The sequence below is a fragment of the Saccoglossus kowalevskii genome, chromosome 11 (genome assembly GCF_978046115.1).
Source record: "Saccoglossus kowalevskii chromosome 11, keSacKowa6.1, whole genome shotgun sequence".
Taxonomy (NCBI): domain Eukaryota; kingdom Metazoa; phylum Hemichordata; class Enteropneusta; family Harrimaniidae; genus Saccoglossus; species Saccoglossus kowalevskii.
The window spans coordinates 24,797,078-24,811,722 of record NC_140651.1 but is presented as its reverse complement, the minus strand read 5'-3'; the positions used below and the strand labels follow the sequence as shown (position 1 = coordinate 24,811,722).

Sequence of the window (14,645 nt, the reverse complement as noted above, 5' to 3'; positions counted from 1 at the left end):
CATTTTCGATCATTCAAATCGATGTGCTCCGGAAACAAACACTGAGGAAACGAGACAATTGTGAATTCTTACTTTGGGGGCGATTATTTCGTGTTTAGCACATTTGTTTAGCCTAACAACTTCAAAATCAGTTATTTGACATCGACATAAAAACAGGACATCGGTCGCTGTTTCGTTACTGTTACAACTCGATTTATAGAGAGTTTACCATAATCATGTCAAGTTTTTCAACTGCCCTTCGATAACACATAGTGCCGTAACTAATTATAACCCGCGATTATGCAAAGTGGGTGGTATTGTTGTTACATCGCAAATAATCCTTATCTCCCACTTGAGTGTTTATCATAACGGGGTATTTGTTTTTCGTCCGTTTTATTTGAGGCTCAGTTTACTTCAGTCCCGGACTTCAGTATGCCGCGAGTTTTAAAAACATTTAACGGCAAAAGACAGCGACAACGTTCCGAGTCGTCACCAAATTCTCCAGGGTTCTCCACGAGGGGTTTTAACAGGGCGTTGCGCCCTGCTTCCTGAAATTAAAGCCCTATCTAAATTGTCAGCACCCTGTTGTATTTCCTGTGCGCCCTGGAACCAAATAAAGAATTGTTTTCAAAACAGACCATCACGTGAAAATTCCGGCTTGTTATCGTAGCAGGTCAAATATATAAAATCGATATCGGTAAAAACATTCGTCAAAACATAAGGTCCATGGTTAAAACCAAGTTCACGCCATCGCTTGTAGTGGCAACAAGGTCACCGTCGAGCAAAGGCAGCCCCTTGCACGATCGGTAAACGACAAGCGCAGCCGGGGTACCATCACAGACATTGCTGATCACCAAGAAGTCCACACGAATGCTTGCCTAAACACGTAAATGTTTATATTTTGACGAATATCAGTTAAATTTTCGTGATTTAAAAACCCCGAAAAACAGTCATGCTTTCAACTCGCATCATAAGTGGAGGAAATAGATTCACCTGCTTTCTTTTTTGGAACAAATTTTCTGATTGGTTGTTTTTTGCGCAAATGCGTGGTTTTACCCAATATAATGCATCTTTTCATAGTATCGGGGTTCTCACAGTCAATAAACTGTTTCCTGGTCGTAGCTATTTTCAACGAACAGACATTTAAAATAAAATAATGCATGTATGCATCTATTTGATGTCTAACAAACAGTCTAACAAACCTGTTTTTCTTTTTGTGTACGCGATAACCGTGATGCAATTACATGAAGCTCAAATCAGTTGATTGCATATGGTGACGTTTACCTAATAATATCACTTCAAAGTTCTCATCTGACATTTATAAAATGTGCTGGAAAAAACATCCTCCAGTAACGTGGGTGGGTACTATCGTGCAGGTTCCTCTTGTCAAGAAAACTAACAGTGTGCATATCTTCGTTATTTGTAGGTGTTTACAAATGATAAACATTAAGAGTAATTCTATTTGTCATTTTCTAGGCTTTGTTCAGTTATGTTTGTCAGTCATGAATATTAATTAAGAGGTTTTGATTTTGTTTAAGGAAGAGAAAAACATGCATTTATTTACCAGAAAAATTACACTACATAAAGTAATGCAAACAAGTCCCCCAATAACAATCTCGCTACATTAATTCAAAAACCTAGATTGCACATATGTCGACTTTATAGAATCAGCATATCCAACGTTATACAGCAATATTCGTTATTAAGGCATGATTTATTTAAGTAGTACATACACCACATAATTAACTACTACTCAAGTTACAAGCTCAAACTAAGCTGCGCCACCAAACAAACAGGGAGTGGCATGCAATTGTCATGCACTGAACTGTCAAAATTCAGAATGACTTTGGCGTGAAAAACAAATTGTACAAAATCACCTGTCAGTCAAATATTAGATTATACCATGTACACACATAGCTCAATAACAGTGTTATACTTGTTTTTAATTTGGATCATATATAGAGATGTATGATGTTAAATTGTTTCATCTACGACAAGATAAATCCAATTCCGGAAGATCCACTTGTAATCCAATATCTCTTGATGGCGGATACGATTTTCTGAAACAAAGATATTACTTATCAATGAAACAACTTCATAAAAGAGTTACTCTGTTTCAGTTATACACAACGTCCAATGCCGTTTTCTTCGTAAAGCTTGCTCCTTAATCGTGACGAGTTTGGCTACATTGCTCTGAGGGTAACTCTTAAGTTTGAATCCGTTTATCAGAATGTTTAGTCGGGTAATGTACAATATGGCTGTGTATGGTAGAATCGGGTAGGGCAATATAGGGTTGGGTAGGTCCACTATATATTATAGTGTATTACACTGATGATATATAGTATTTGGATTCTTTAGATAAATTGGTACATATGGCCTAATGACCATGACTATTTGTAAAATGTATCCAAGAAGCACTTGTTATGTGCATTGATCAATTTATTATTAACACAATGAGAAGTTCGACATCGACTTATTGTTTATCTAAAGTGGTAATATAACATACCTACAGACGTAGTATCATACGTGAGTTAATACTTACTTTCCGAACATTTCCCCTTCTTCTAGTGTTTCGGGCAGTGGCACGCCCGTTGTTTCTGGTAGGAGTAAAACTAGGAGACCAGCTATCACGGAACTTACACCAAATATAAGAAACGGAAGTGGACCCCACACGTAGTTAGCAAGAAGCATTACAAACGGCGCCGCTATACCACCTAATGTTCCGAAACTACCTGTGAATCCAAGACCAGCAGCTCTGTGTATGTACAATCATACACGTGGTAATAACATAATATTATTTGACAATTTTTCTCATGTGCAAATGATAGTGCATTAGTGCATTTTCACCACAGAAGCCATATTCATGTTTGGGACTACATGGCAGGGATGTACGGCCATCTACCTATCAAACGACAAAAGTCACATTCGTTAGTGAATGAATCTCGGCCACTGGAATTGGCCTTCCCGTTGAGTATGCTAGGGTAAGAGATGGACTTTTTTGGTGTTCAGCGTAATGTAGATTTTGAATACGGGTCTAACGTTCATGATTCTGAAGCAACAACAACTATGCAACCAGTAGAAACGATTACCTGGCAGGAGTTGGGAATATCTCGGCTGCAAATATGTAGATTACACCAAAAGAGCCAGCAATACAAAACTTTCCAAACAATGCCAAAATAGTAACCAACTCATTAAGTGCTGTAAATATTAAATAATCATATTAATAGCAAAGAGAGTGATAAGTTACGCATTACATGTGTGACTTTTTAAACGTACACAGTCGTATAAGTTTTCGTGAGGGTAATTGTTTCATAAATCAACTGCAAATAGCAATAATCGACAAAAAGTTGATAGTGTAAAACGTTTTTTTTTAAATGTTATCATGTTGTTAACAACTGTTTATATTTAACTGAGAAGTCTTTCTTACATTGATTACTAACTGGGACTATCAATATCAACGCCAGTCCCGCTGCTAACATAAATATACATGTCAACCATCGCCGTCCAATTCTGTCAAGTAAAAACCACGACAAAAGACATGCTGGCACTTCTACCGCACCAGAAACGAAGAAGCTTGCATATGCATTGGATGAATATACGTTAGTGTTAGCAGATAATCCAAAATATACCAGGATGTTGCAGAAACTATATAGAGCAACAAACAAAACAAAAATATTTATATGTGATACATTTTGTTTTATAATCAGTGTATAATTTCCATAAATAGAACATTTTCGAACTTACATATTGATGGCGATTATAATCGTATTACGCCTGAGATTTCTTGTCCTTATCAGATCCAGCACTGTGAATTCTTTTATTTTCTGTTCATGAATATCAATGGATTATATTTATTTCCTTTCATGAATTAGCATAATACTGCTGTTTATGTATGAATATTGTTTTTTAATATCACGATATACTTTATCCGTAGATATATATGTATTACATATATGTGATGCACTGATTGGTTTTCCTAAAGCAATTATAACATTTATATATAGATAGATATACTTGTCCTTTTTCTTGTTCCTCCCGAAGTGTATCTTGAACCTTTTTTTCTTCCTCCAAAATATTTTCAGGCAATGTAACTTTATTCATTTTTGCAGCGTTTTGAAGAATGTTTTCTGCGTGTTGGTATCTCCCCTGCTGCATCAACCATCGAACAGACTCAGGAACTAGCCTGTCAGACACAGCAAGGCAACATGATCAGTAATAGAAATATATATATAACATAATATGAGAAATGTTCATATATATATATATATATATATATATATATATATGCTTGATTTGTAATATATTAATGATAAAATTGATTGATAAATTTAATTCACACATTCACACCTTATCCATCGAGCAGGTTATAACAGAAATGGTTACACAAAATTGTTACAAAAATATCCTAATTAGTTAAGATTCTACTGTTGTGAAGCTTTTCTACAGAGTTTCTGTTAAAATATGTTCAATGGAAAGACATTTTATGTCCTTGCTGGCCGATTTATCTTCCTATACGTATGAAACAGAATTTCTGTGTAAACTAGTAAAAAACAGAAAAACAAGCGAAACTCCCAAATTTTACATTAAATATATATTATATAAAATATATTATTGATGCTCCTTCCATTAGCTTGAATTATAAAATTATAAATTTTGTGGTTGAATTTCAATGATATATCCTACTGAACTTGAGACATCGTAAGCAAAACAATCTGCTTCTTACTTAAATATATGTCTTGTATTTGACTTTGAATCAGACTGTATGTCAAATGAAATGAAATGTAATTATCTACACTTCGCACAGCTACTGTTCTAAGTCAACTATTTGCATGTCATCTGTTTTATGTTGTTTTTGGGGGGTTTGTTTTGCGTGATTGCAGTGAACAAGATGATTACAATTGTAAATTCACTTCAATGACTATGAATATGGTTTGGATATGTTTTTAGTTATACTCGATGTTTAAAACGACAATAATACACACGACTCACCAATAGTAAGAGAAGAACGGAACGTAAAGAATTGCTATTAATAGTTCAAGCTGACGCCAGTTGCCGTTGACTGCCTTTGAGAAAACAGCTAACATCATGTATCCACATGCATAGAAAATTAGTATAACCATACCAGCAAGGTCACGCTTCCCAGGTCCAACCAGCTCTAAACCTACAAGTTAGCAAGAGAGTGTAACATATCAGAAGTGGAGTATATTCAAATGAAAAAGAAGCAACGTTAAGCAATTATCATAGACTCTTGCTACAGAAAATTTGTGATAATGTGTTTACATAGTTATGACGAACAAACTTTATCAGCTCCGATGTCATTGAGTTGTTCATATAGGTGATTGTTGGTCGTACATCATACATAGTCAACAACTGTCTTTTTCTTGGCATCTATCAGCTCAATTGCTTTGATACCTGGTATGTAAGTACCTTGGGCGGACCTCTATCAGATTTATTCTTGACGACATTTTAAATTCTCTATGTTTAACGAATAGTTTTGTAATGTTTAGTGAAGTATGATAATTTTAAAATCTACTTGATATCTACCAGCCCAATTGCTTTGATACTTGGTATGTAGAGTACGAGATTTGTAAAAAGATGATAACAACTGCAATTGCAACAGCCAAATAAACTACCATGGGACGAATATGTTACGAACATTAGTATCCATGGTAATTAGTTAATATCGCATCCAGCTGAACATTATCAATTTTCGAGGGAGACACTTTGCAAAGACAACATAAGAGCTATTTTGACCGTTAGGTCGCTTTTACTATTTAAAGAAAAATACTTACCGAGAACAAATGCAACGGTAAATAGTCCAACTGATAGAAATCCAATGAAAAACTGACCCACAGCAAACACAGCGTATACTGGAGCACATGCCGTGATGAATACAACGATAATCAGTAATAATAAACAAGAGAAAAAACATGGTTTTCGACCAAATCTGAAAAAAATTAAATTACAAAAATCTCAAACATACACCACAACAAATTTCGCCAAGAAGTTAAAATCATGACAGCGTTATCATTGTCAAATTGTTCATCAATAAAATAACAAATACAAACAAATTTTCTTTTTATCTGTCAATTTCAACGAACTGGGGTCCGTGAGTAAAATTATACCTTCCTACATTTTATATTAAAATATAGCAGATGTATATAGAATAACGGTTCTCGTTGGTCAGAGCCGGAATATTATTGCGTTTACACAGTAACGTAAACATGCTGTTGGTTTATCTATACTGAATGAGTATTTATATTCAATGAAACTGCTTAGTCATAGTTGCGAGAAATAGTTCTTAACCACAATGACCTTAATAATAAGAATTTTATAAATAAACAATATTATTTCGCACATGTTAGAAAATCAAAACTAACAACAAAACAACTTATGTTGATGTATAACATAGTATACTTGGTGCATTACACACTCTAACGTAATATGAACTGTAGATCGCAGTTGTACGCGTGATATATACTTACTTGTCCGATAATTGACCAATTACAGCTGTGCCGAATAATGAGCCAAGCGGATAAATTGCTTTTGACAGCTGTTTCATCCAGTCTTTCTCACATACTAGATCGAACTACGCAAACACGAAACATATATGAGAAGAGTTGTGATACAACATTAATGTCAATTAACACAACAGTTGACAGCATGGACCAAACGATGAAAGCGATTGTAGAGATTAATAAAATTTACCTTCGTGCAATAACATCGACAATCATTTGTAATATGCTAGTAATTAGCCAAATATGCAGATGGGTATTTGAATAGTCAATCCGTCACGGTATATATTTCGCAAAATATAATTTTCTACGCAAAATTAATTAGATATACTTGCATCATGTACGACTGTTCTCTCGTATGTACTTGTGTCATACACCCATCCATTGTCACATGGCATTACCTCCGTCTCGTCATCGTAACAGTCTTGATCCGTGACGTTGTACCGATCACATTTTGACCATTCAACCTCACCTTCGTCAACTTCGTACGGAATTGTACAGTTCTTCAATCGTGAGTTTTCCTGATATGTCTGATTGTCGTGTACTCTACAGTAGTGATCAGATGAAGCACTGAGGAACGTGTTTGCCATATCATTACACGCACAGAGCATGATCGGGATGCAGATGAGAAAATACTGCAATTGCTGATATCGACCAAAATCCCCAAGGATAACAAGGATGTCTTCGAATTTCATTGCCTGTCTCCTTTTTTAGTAGTCATCCATTTTGTGGTAGCAGTTATTTTTGTTTGCGTTCGTTCTGTTTGTACGCAAGGCGACTCAGGTCAGACGTTAATCTATTGATTGGCTGATTATCACAAAGATAAAACATATATTGTGTTAGAAACTCTTCTTTATGATAGTCAGTGTCTTGTTTTCCCAATTTTGTCTGAAATTAGCATAATCGAGACTCATTGTTACTTATGTATATGCTTAATTGCAGTCTGAAAACAATACAAGGGTGTTTCATATGACTTATCTCATATGTGTATTATCCACAAGTTCATGACTGACTTTGTTTGACTGTTTGCACAAGTTGGACGTTCGACTCGTAAGATTGATAACGACGACGAGATAAGATTTCTTTTTGCCAAACTAATACACAGCTATTAATTTAAATATACGAATGGAACCGCCATTGTAAATACAATGAGTAATTGAGACAATTTGGGGGGGGGGGGTTCTATGGTATCTCATTTAAAAAAAAACTAAATAGCCGAGTAAAACATTATTCGAGTATTAAATGGAATAATAATGATAATTGTGTCAAATTTTATTGAGAGTGAATAAATTACTGAGTTGGAGGTACCACATTATGACGTCATGGCACGAAACATTAGGCCAAAAAAAACTTATGTTGCCCTCAATTCGGAAAATTGAAAAATTGGGTCGGTCGGTCGGAATTTTTTTTTAAACTTAGTTTAAAATTTAATAGTTGATCCAGCTTTTGCTGTCATGCACACAGCAAACGTGTTCGCCACGTTCGCTACCGCTGTACACATGTACGTACACACGATGACAACCCCGGAAGTGAGAAAACTGACAGCTCTAAAACAACGTGCAAAAGCCGTCGTTTTGTTTGTGATGTAAGCGGATGAGAGTTTTAATATAAAAGGTCACGTTTTGTAAATTCAATAAAATTTTGTGCATGTATTAAAACGTATTGTTTTTGATTTCGATATTTTTAATATTGTGCACCAACGCAAATCGCAAATGTCAAATCGGCCTGAAATGCAAAAGACGTGTTTGCTCTTCAGACTTCATAGTATTCAGATCATGTCAGAGAAATACAGATCAACCCGAGGTTCAAAGTCGCCACTTATCCCCCGGGGTCCCTGGGGATCAAACAACGGACCAGGATCGTAAATTTTAGAGGAAACACTTATGTACTGCTTAAATTGGTGAGTTTTTAATATTTGGGTCTATTAAAAAAAACGCGACCCGATATTTCATATTTTGCGGTCGGTCGCTGAGGGCAACAAACCATTTTTTTCATTTCCAAAATGGGTCAGAAACCTTGGCTAAAATCATATAGTAAATATACTCTATGATATTGGTCCAATGAAAAGCTCCCAGTTAATGATTTGAAAATATTAAAAGCTAGTTAACACAGCAACCCAGAAGAACGTAATATGGGGGTGAAGAGAGATGGGTCGGTCCAATACCATATTTTCTAATATCTATACTGTGTTTGCAATCAATGGAGATTATTACAAAGTATTCTTTCATTTACATTACAATTACTGAGTTCAAATTTCAAATTGAGATATGGGAACTGTAGCAGCCACACATAACTTTTTTATTATTATAAATCATATAATTTATTATTATTATTATTATTATTATTAACATGCTCACTTAACTTTAATATTTCGCTCGATGCAGACACATGTCATATTTATTTCCAAAACACATACAAATATTCACACGTGCAATATTTTGTATTAATTCAATAACCTAACTCGCACATATGTCGACTTTATCGAATCAGAATATCCAACGTTATACAGCAATATTCGTTATTAACGCATGATTTTTCTTAAAGTAGTACATACACCACATGTCACAATTAACTACTACTCAAGTTACAAGCTTAAACTACAAACAACAGACATTACCTTCGCAGAAACCAAGATGATACAACATGCCTGTCGCAGTCGACTGTTTTCGGTTTTCCAACTTCTTCCGAAACCAAACTGCGACACCAAACAGAAAAGGGGAGCCATGAAATTGCCATGCACTGAACTGTCAAATTTCAGAATGACTTTGACGTGAAGAACAAATCTGACAAAACTACCTGTCAGTCAAATATTTGATTATACCATATATATATTTTTGGTCAATAAGATTGTTATTATTATTATTATTATACATGTTTGGATCGTATGTTGCGGTGTATAATGTTAAATGTTTTAGATACGACAAGATAAATCCAATTCCGGAAGATCCACTTGTAATCCAATATCTCTTGATGGCAGATAAGATTTTCTGAAATAAAAATATTAAACAAAACGAGTTTATCTGTTTATCAGAATGTTTAGTGAATAATTGGTAGGGTAATGTACAGTATGGCTGTGTATGGTAAAACTGGGTAGGGCAATATAGGGTTGGGTAGGTCCACTTTATTATTAGAGTTGTGGTTGTGTGTGTATGTCACTGATGATATATAGTAATTGTAGTCTTTAGATAAAATGATACATATGACATAATGACCACGACTATTTGTAAAATGTATCCAAGAAGCATTTGATATATGCATTGATCAATTTATTATTAACACAATGAGAGGTTCGACATCGACTAATTGTGGTAATATAACATACCTACAGACGTAGTGTCATACGTGAGTTGATACTTACTTTCCGAACATTTCCCCTTCTTCCAATGTTTCGGGCAGTGGCACGCCCGTTGTTTCTGGTAGAAGTAAAACTAGGAGACCAGCTATTACGGAGCTTACACCAAATATAAGAAACGGAAGTGGACCCCACACGTAGTTGCCAAGAAGCATTACAAACGGCGCCGCTATGCTACCTAATGTTCCAAAACTAGCCGTAAATCCAAGACCAGCAGCTCTGTGTGAGTACAATCATACATGTGGTAATACCATAATATTATTTGACCATTTTTTTTCATGTGCAAATAATAGTGATAGTGCTGACAGAAGCCATATTCATGTTCGGGGCGACATGACAGGGCTGTAGCCATCTTTTTATCAAATGGCAATACAAAGTGCTATCCTTCGTCCTATTAATGCGTCAACCAGTCCCGTCGAACACAAGCACCTGCGGACCTTAACCAAGGTTCACGCAAAGTCGCATTCGTTAGTAAATGATTCTCGGCCAGTGGAATCGGCTTTCCCATTGAGTGTGTGGCGCACTCACCCGGGGTAGGAGGTCGACCTTTTTTGGTGTCGCGTAAGGTAGGTTTTGAACTTAGGTCTACCGATCATGAGTCTGAAGCAACAGCCACTATTCTACCAGTAGAAACGAGCTTAATGTATACTAGACCTAGCCTTACTATGAATTACATAATTACCTGGCAGGAGTTGGGAATATCTCGGCTGCAAATATGTAGATTACACCAAAAGAACCAGCAATACAAAACTTTCCAAACAATGCCAAAATGGTAACCAACTCATTAAGTGCTGTAAATATAAAATATTTAATCAATAGCAAAGAGAGTGATAAGTTTGTTGATGCATTACATATGTGATTTTTTTTAACTATAGTATGTACACTGTCGAAAACAAGTTGATAATGCAAATCATCTAAATGTTATCATGTTGTTAACACCTGTTTATATTCAACTGAGAAGTCTTTCTTACATTGATTACTAACTGGGACTATCAATATCAACGCCAGTCCCGCTGCTAACATAAATATACATGTCAACCATCGCCGTCCAATTCTGTCCAGTAAAAACCACGACAAAAGATATGCTGGCACTTCTACCGCACCAGAAACGAAGAAGCTTGCATAGGCATTGGATGAATATACGTTAGTGTTAGCAGATAATCCAAAATATACCAGAAAGTTGCAGAAACTATATAGTGCAACAAACAAAACATAAATATAAAATTACATGTATGTATGTGGCGTATTTTGTCTTTCTTTTGAAGACAATTAGTGTATAATTCCAAAAAAATAGAACATTTTCAAACTTACATATTGATGGCGATTATAATCGTATTACGTCTGAGGTTTCTTGTTTTCATCAGATCCAGCACTGTGAATTCTTTTATTTTCTGGTCATGAAAATCGATGAATTATATTTATTGCATTTCATGAATTAGTATAATACTGCTGTTATGTATGAACATTGTTTTTCAATATCACGATACACTTTATCCGAATATATGTCTATTACATGTGTGTGATGCACTGATTGGTTTTCCTGAAGCAATTATAACATTTATATATAGATAGATATACTTGTCCTTTTTCTTGTTCCTCCCGAAGTGTCTCTTGAGCTTTTTTTTCTTCCTCCAAAACATTCTCTGGCAATGTAACTTTATTCATTTTGGCAGCATTTTGAAGAATCTTCTCTGCGTCTTGGTATCTCCCCTGCTGCATCAACCATCGAACAGACTCAGGAACTAGCCTGTCAGACACGGCAGGGCAAAATGATCAGTAATAGAAATATATATAGACACTCAACAAGTGGTGATTTATGACAATATTAAGTAACATAAGATAACATAAGATAACATAACATAACATAACATAACATAACATAACATAACATAACATAACATAACATAACATAACATTATAACAACATTTGATGCATATAATAATATGAGGAATGTTCATGTGTTTTTTGAAATTGTAGTGTACTGGTTAATTGTTTCCCTTTCATGTATTTTTTGTTGTTTGTGTGATTGTATTGTAGTAGTCAACCATTTGCATATTTTCGGGGTTTTTTGGTGGATGTGTATTGTGAAAAAGATAATTGCAATTGTGAATTCACTTCAATGATTATGAATATGGTTTGGATATGTTTTTATTTTACCCGTAAATAAGTGATGTTTGAAACGAGAATAATACATCTACTCCTCACCAATAGTACGAAAAGAACGGAACGTAAAGAATTGCTAATAATAGCTCAAGCTGACGCCAGTTGCCGCTGACTGCTTTTGAGAAGACAGCTAATATCATGTATCCACATGCATAGAAAATGAGTATAACCATACCAGCAAGGTCACGCTTCCTAGGTCCAACCAGCTCTAAACCTGCAAGTTAACATGAGAATATGACATATCAGAAAGTGGGTATATTACAATTATTATGGACACTTGATACAGAGAAGTTGTGATAATGTGCTTGCATAGTTATGACGAACAAACTTTATTAGCTCGGCTGTCATAGAGCTGGTTCTTGTTGGCCGTACATAAGTCGTCAATAATTGTCCTCTTTTTGACATTTATCAGCCAAGTTGATTTTGTTCTTGGTATGCGAGAGACTTGGGTAAGCCTCTTCCAGATTTAGTTATTTCTTGATGATATCTTCAATTCTCAATGTTTAGCAAATATTTTTGTATTTTTTCGTAAAATATTCTATTTTCATTTTCTTCTTGAAAACTACCAGCCCAATTGCTTTGATACATGGTATGTGAAGTATGAGATGATAACAAATGTAATTGCCATAGCAACAACCAAATAAACTACTACGGGAAGAGCATGGTAACATTATCAACCATGGCAATTATTTAATATCGCATCATACAGAACATTTACAACTTTTGAGGTAGAAACTCTACTAAGACAACAGAAGAGCTAATTCGACAGTTTGGTCGTTTGTGCTACTTAATGAATAATACTTACCGAGAACAAATGCAACGTTACATATGCCAGCTGATAGAAACCCAATGAAAAACTGACCTACAGCAAACACAGCGTATACTGGAGCACATGCGGTGAGCAGTAAAACGAGAATCAGTAATAATAAACTGGAGATAAAACATGGTTTTCGACCAAATCTAAAAAAAAATGAAATTACACATCTCCAACATAAACAATTTTCGTTGAGAAGTGAATATCATGACAGCGTTATCACCGTCCTACTACACGCAAACAAATTAGTACAACAAATACACACACATTTTATTAATATATGTAAATTTCAACGAACTGGGGTCAAAAAGTAAATTACATCATAATACTTTTTTATATTTAAATATATCTGATGTATATAGAATAACGGTTCTCATTGGGTGGAGCCGGAATAATATTGCGTTTACACAGTAACGTAAACATGTTGTTGATGTCTCTATACCAACTGAGTAATGATATCCAATGAAATAAATTAGTCATAGTTGAGAAAAATAATTCTCAAATAAACAATATTATTTCGCACATGATAGAAAATCAAGACTAACAACAAAACACAATTACACACGTAATATGAACTGTAGACCGCAGTTGTACGCGTGATATATACTTACTTGTCCGATAATTGACCAATTACAGCTGTGCCGAATAATGAGCCAAGCGGATAAATTGCTTTTGACAGCTGTTTCATCCAGTCCTTCTCACATACTAAATCGAACTACGTAAAAACGAAACATAACAATTGTGATACAAAGGTATTGTCATCATACACATCAGTTGGCAGCATGGATCAAACGATGTAGGCGGTTTGAGAAGATTAATACAATTTCACCTTCGTGCAATAACATCGAAATTTATTTTTAATAGCCAAATACGCTGATGGATTATTAGATATTCTTCACAAAATTAATTAAATATACTTGCATCATGTACGACTGTTCTTTCGTATGTACTTCTGTCATACACCCATTCATTGTCACATGGCATTACCTCCGTCTGGTCATCGTAACAGTCTTGATCCGTGACGTTGTACCGATCGCACTTCGACCATTCAACCTCACCTTCGTCAACTTCGTACGGAATTGTACAGTTCTTTAATTGTGAGTTTTCCTGATATGTCTGATTGTCGTGTACTCTACAGTAGTGATCAGATGAAGCACTGAGGAACGTGTTTGCCATATCATTACACGCACAGAGCATGATCGGGATGCAGATGAGAAAATACTGCAATTGCTGATATCGACCAAAATCCCCAAGGATAACAAGGATGTCTTCGAATTTCATTGTCTGTCTTCTCTCTTAGTAGTCAGCCATTTTGTGGTAACAATTATTTCGTGATGTGTTCGTTCTGTTTGTACACACGGAGACTTTAATCAGGCTTTAATCTATTGATTGCCTGGTCATCGCGAGGAAAAACGATAAATTGTGTTAGAAACCTTTCTTAATGATGTTTTCTAAATTTTGTATGAAATTAGCAAAATCGAGACTCATTGTTACTCACTTATATGATTAATTGACTGACGGTAGTTGTCTGTTTGTACAGGTTGGACGTTCGATCCGTAGGACTGTTAACGACAACGAAATGCGATTTCGCTTTGGGAAGATAATACACAGCTATTTTATTCAAATATAGCAAAAGAATAGCCATTGCAAATAACTTGAGATTTTTCTTCACAAATTCCGACATTTTCTAGGTACAGATGGTATTGTGCTATGCTGTTTTGTGCTGATTACGAATATTTTGTTTACCAAGCTAAATTCGTATTATTTAAAAAGGAAACTAAAATGCCGATTTAAACCGATTTACCTGTCTTTTGAGTTTAA

The 14,645-nt window shown here is 35.1% G+C and overlaps 3 protein-coding genes across 3 annotated transcripts; all 3 read right to left on the bottom strand.

Annotated features, from left to right (window-relative positions):
- Positions 1-1,963: 1,963 nt before the first annotated feature.
- Positions 1,964-7,084, bottom strand: LOC144353269 (organic cation transporter protein-like). The gene is made up of 10 exons (XM_085505297.1): positions 6,896-7,084; positions 6,465-6,568; positions 5,772-5,926; positions 4,969-5,140; positions 3,994-4,162; positions 3,724-3,803; positions 3,407-3,624; positions 3,069-3,177; positions 2,522-2,734; positions 1,964-2,039 (listed from the first exon to the last, which is right to left on the bottom strand). Exons 1-10 carry the CDS (start codon positions 7,082-7,084, stop codon positions 1,964-1,966), a joined length of 1,485 nt encoding a protein of 494 aa, XP_085361423.1.
- A 2,213-nt stretch (positions 7,085-9,297) lies between these two features.
- Positions 9,298-10,888, bottom strand: LOC146736555 (organic cation transporter protein-like). Its single transcript, XM_085505296.1, has 4 exons — positions 10,831-10,888; positions 10,529-10,637; positions 9,853-10,065; positions 9,298-9,481 (listed from the first exon to the last, which is right to left on the bottom strand). Exons 1-4 carry the CDS (start codon positions 10,886-10,888, stop codon positions 9,406-9,408), a joined length of 456 nt encoding a protein of 151 aa, XP_085361422.1. The 3' UTR covers positions 9,298-9,405.
- A 108-nt stretch (positions 10,889-10,996) lies between these two features.
- Positions 10,997-14,000, bottom strand: LOC146736554 (organic cation transporter-like protein). Its single transcript, XM_085505295.1, has 6 exons — positions 13,812-14,000; positions 13,436-13,539; positions 12,816-12,970; positions 12,053-12,224; positions 11,425-11,593; positions 10,997-11,035 (listed from the first exon to the last, which is right to left on the bottom strand). Exons 1-6 carry the CDS (start codon positions 13,998-14,000, stop codon positions 10,997-10,999), a joined length of 828 nt encoding a protein of 275 aa, XP_085361421.1.
- Between the last annotated feature and the right edge of the window lie 645 nt (positions 14,001-14,645).

Excerpts from the sequence above, each read along its gene's own strand:
- LOC144353269 (XM_085505297.1), bottom strand. The coding sequence starts at position 7,084 with ATGGCAAACACGTTCCTCAGTGCTTCATCTGATCACTACTGTAGAGTA. Across the intron at positions 4,163-4,968 it reads CCGTTCTTCTCTTACTATTG|GCTAGTTCCTGAGTCTGTTC; the intron begins GTGAGTCGTGTG and ends TGTGTCTGACAG. Across the intron at positions 3,625-3,723 it reads ATTATAATCGCCATCAATAT|TTTCTGCAACATCCTGGTAT; the intron begins GTAAGTTCGAAA and ends TGCTCTATATAG.
- LOC146736555 (XM_085505296.1), bottom strand. The coding sequence starts at position 10,888 with ATGGTTGACATGTATATTTATGTTAGCAGCGGGACTGGCGTTGATATT. Across the intron at positions 10,066-10,528 it reads ATATTCCCAACTCCTGCCAG|AGCTGCTGGTCTTGGATTTA; the intron begins GTAATTATGTAA and ends GTACTCACACAG. Across the intron at positions 9,482-9,852 it reads GAAGGGGAAATGTTCGGAAA|AAAATCTTATCTGCCATCAA; the intron begins GTAAGTATCAAC and ends TTTTTATTTCAG.
- LOC146736554 (XM_085505295.1), bottom strand. The coding sequence starts at position 14,000 with ATGGCAAACACGTTCCTCAGTGCTTCATCTGATCACTACTGTAGAGTA. Across the intron at positions 12,971-13,435 it reads ATTGGTCAATTATCGGACAA|ATTTGGTCGAAAACCATGTT; the intron begins GTAAGTATATAT and ends ATTTTTTTTTAG. Across the intron at positions 12,225-12,815 it reads TAACGTTGCATTTGTTCTCG|GTTTAGAGCTGGTTGGACCT; the intron begins GTAAGTATTATT and ends GTTAACTTGCAG.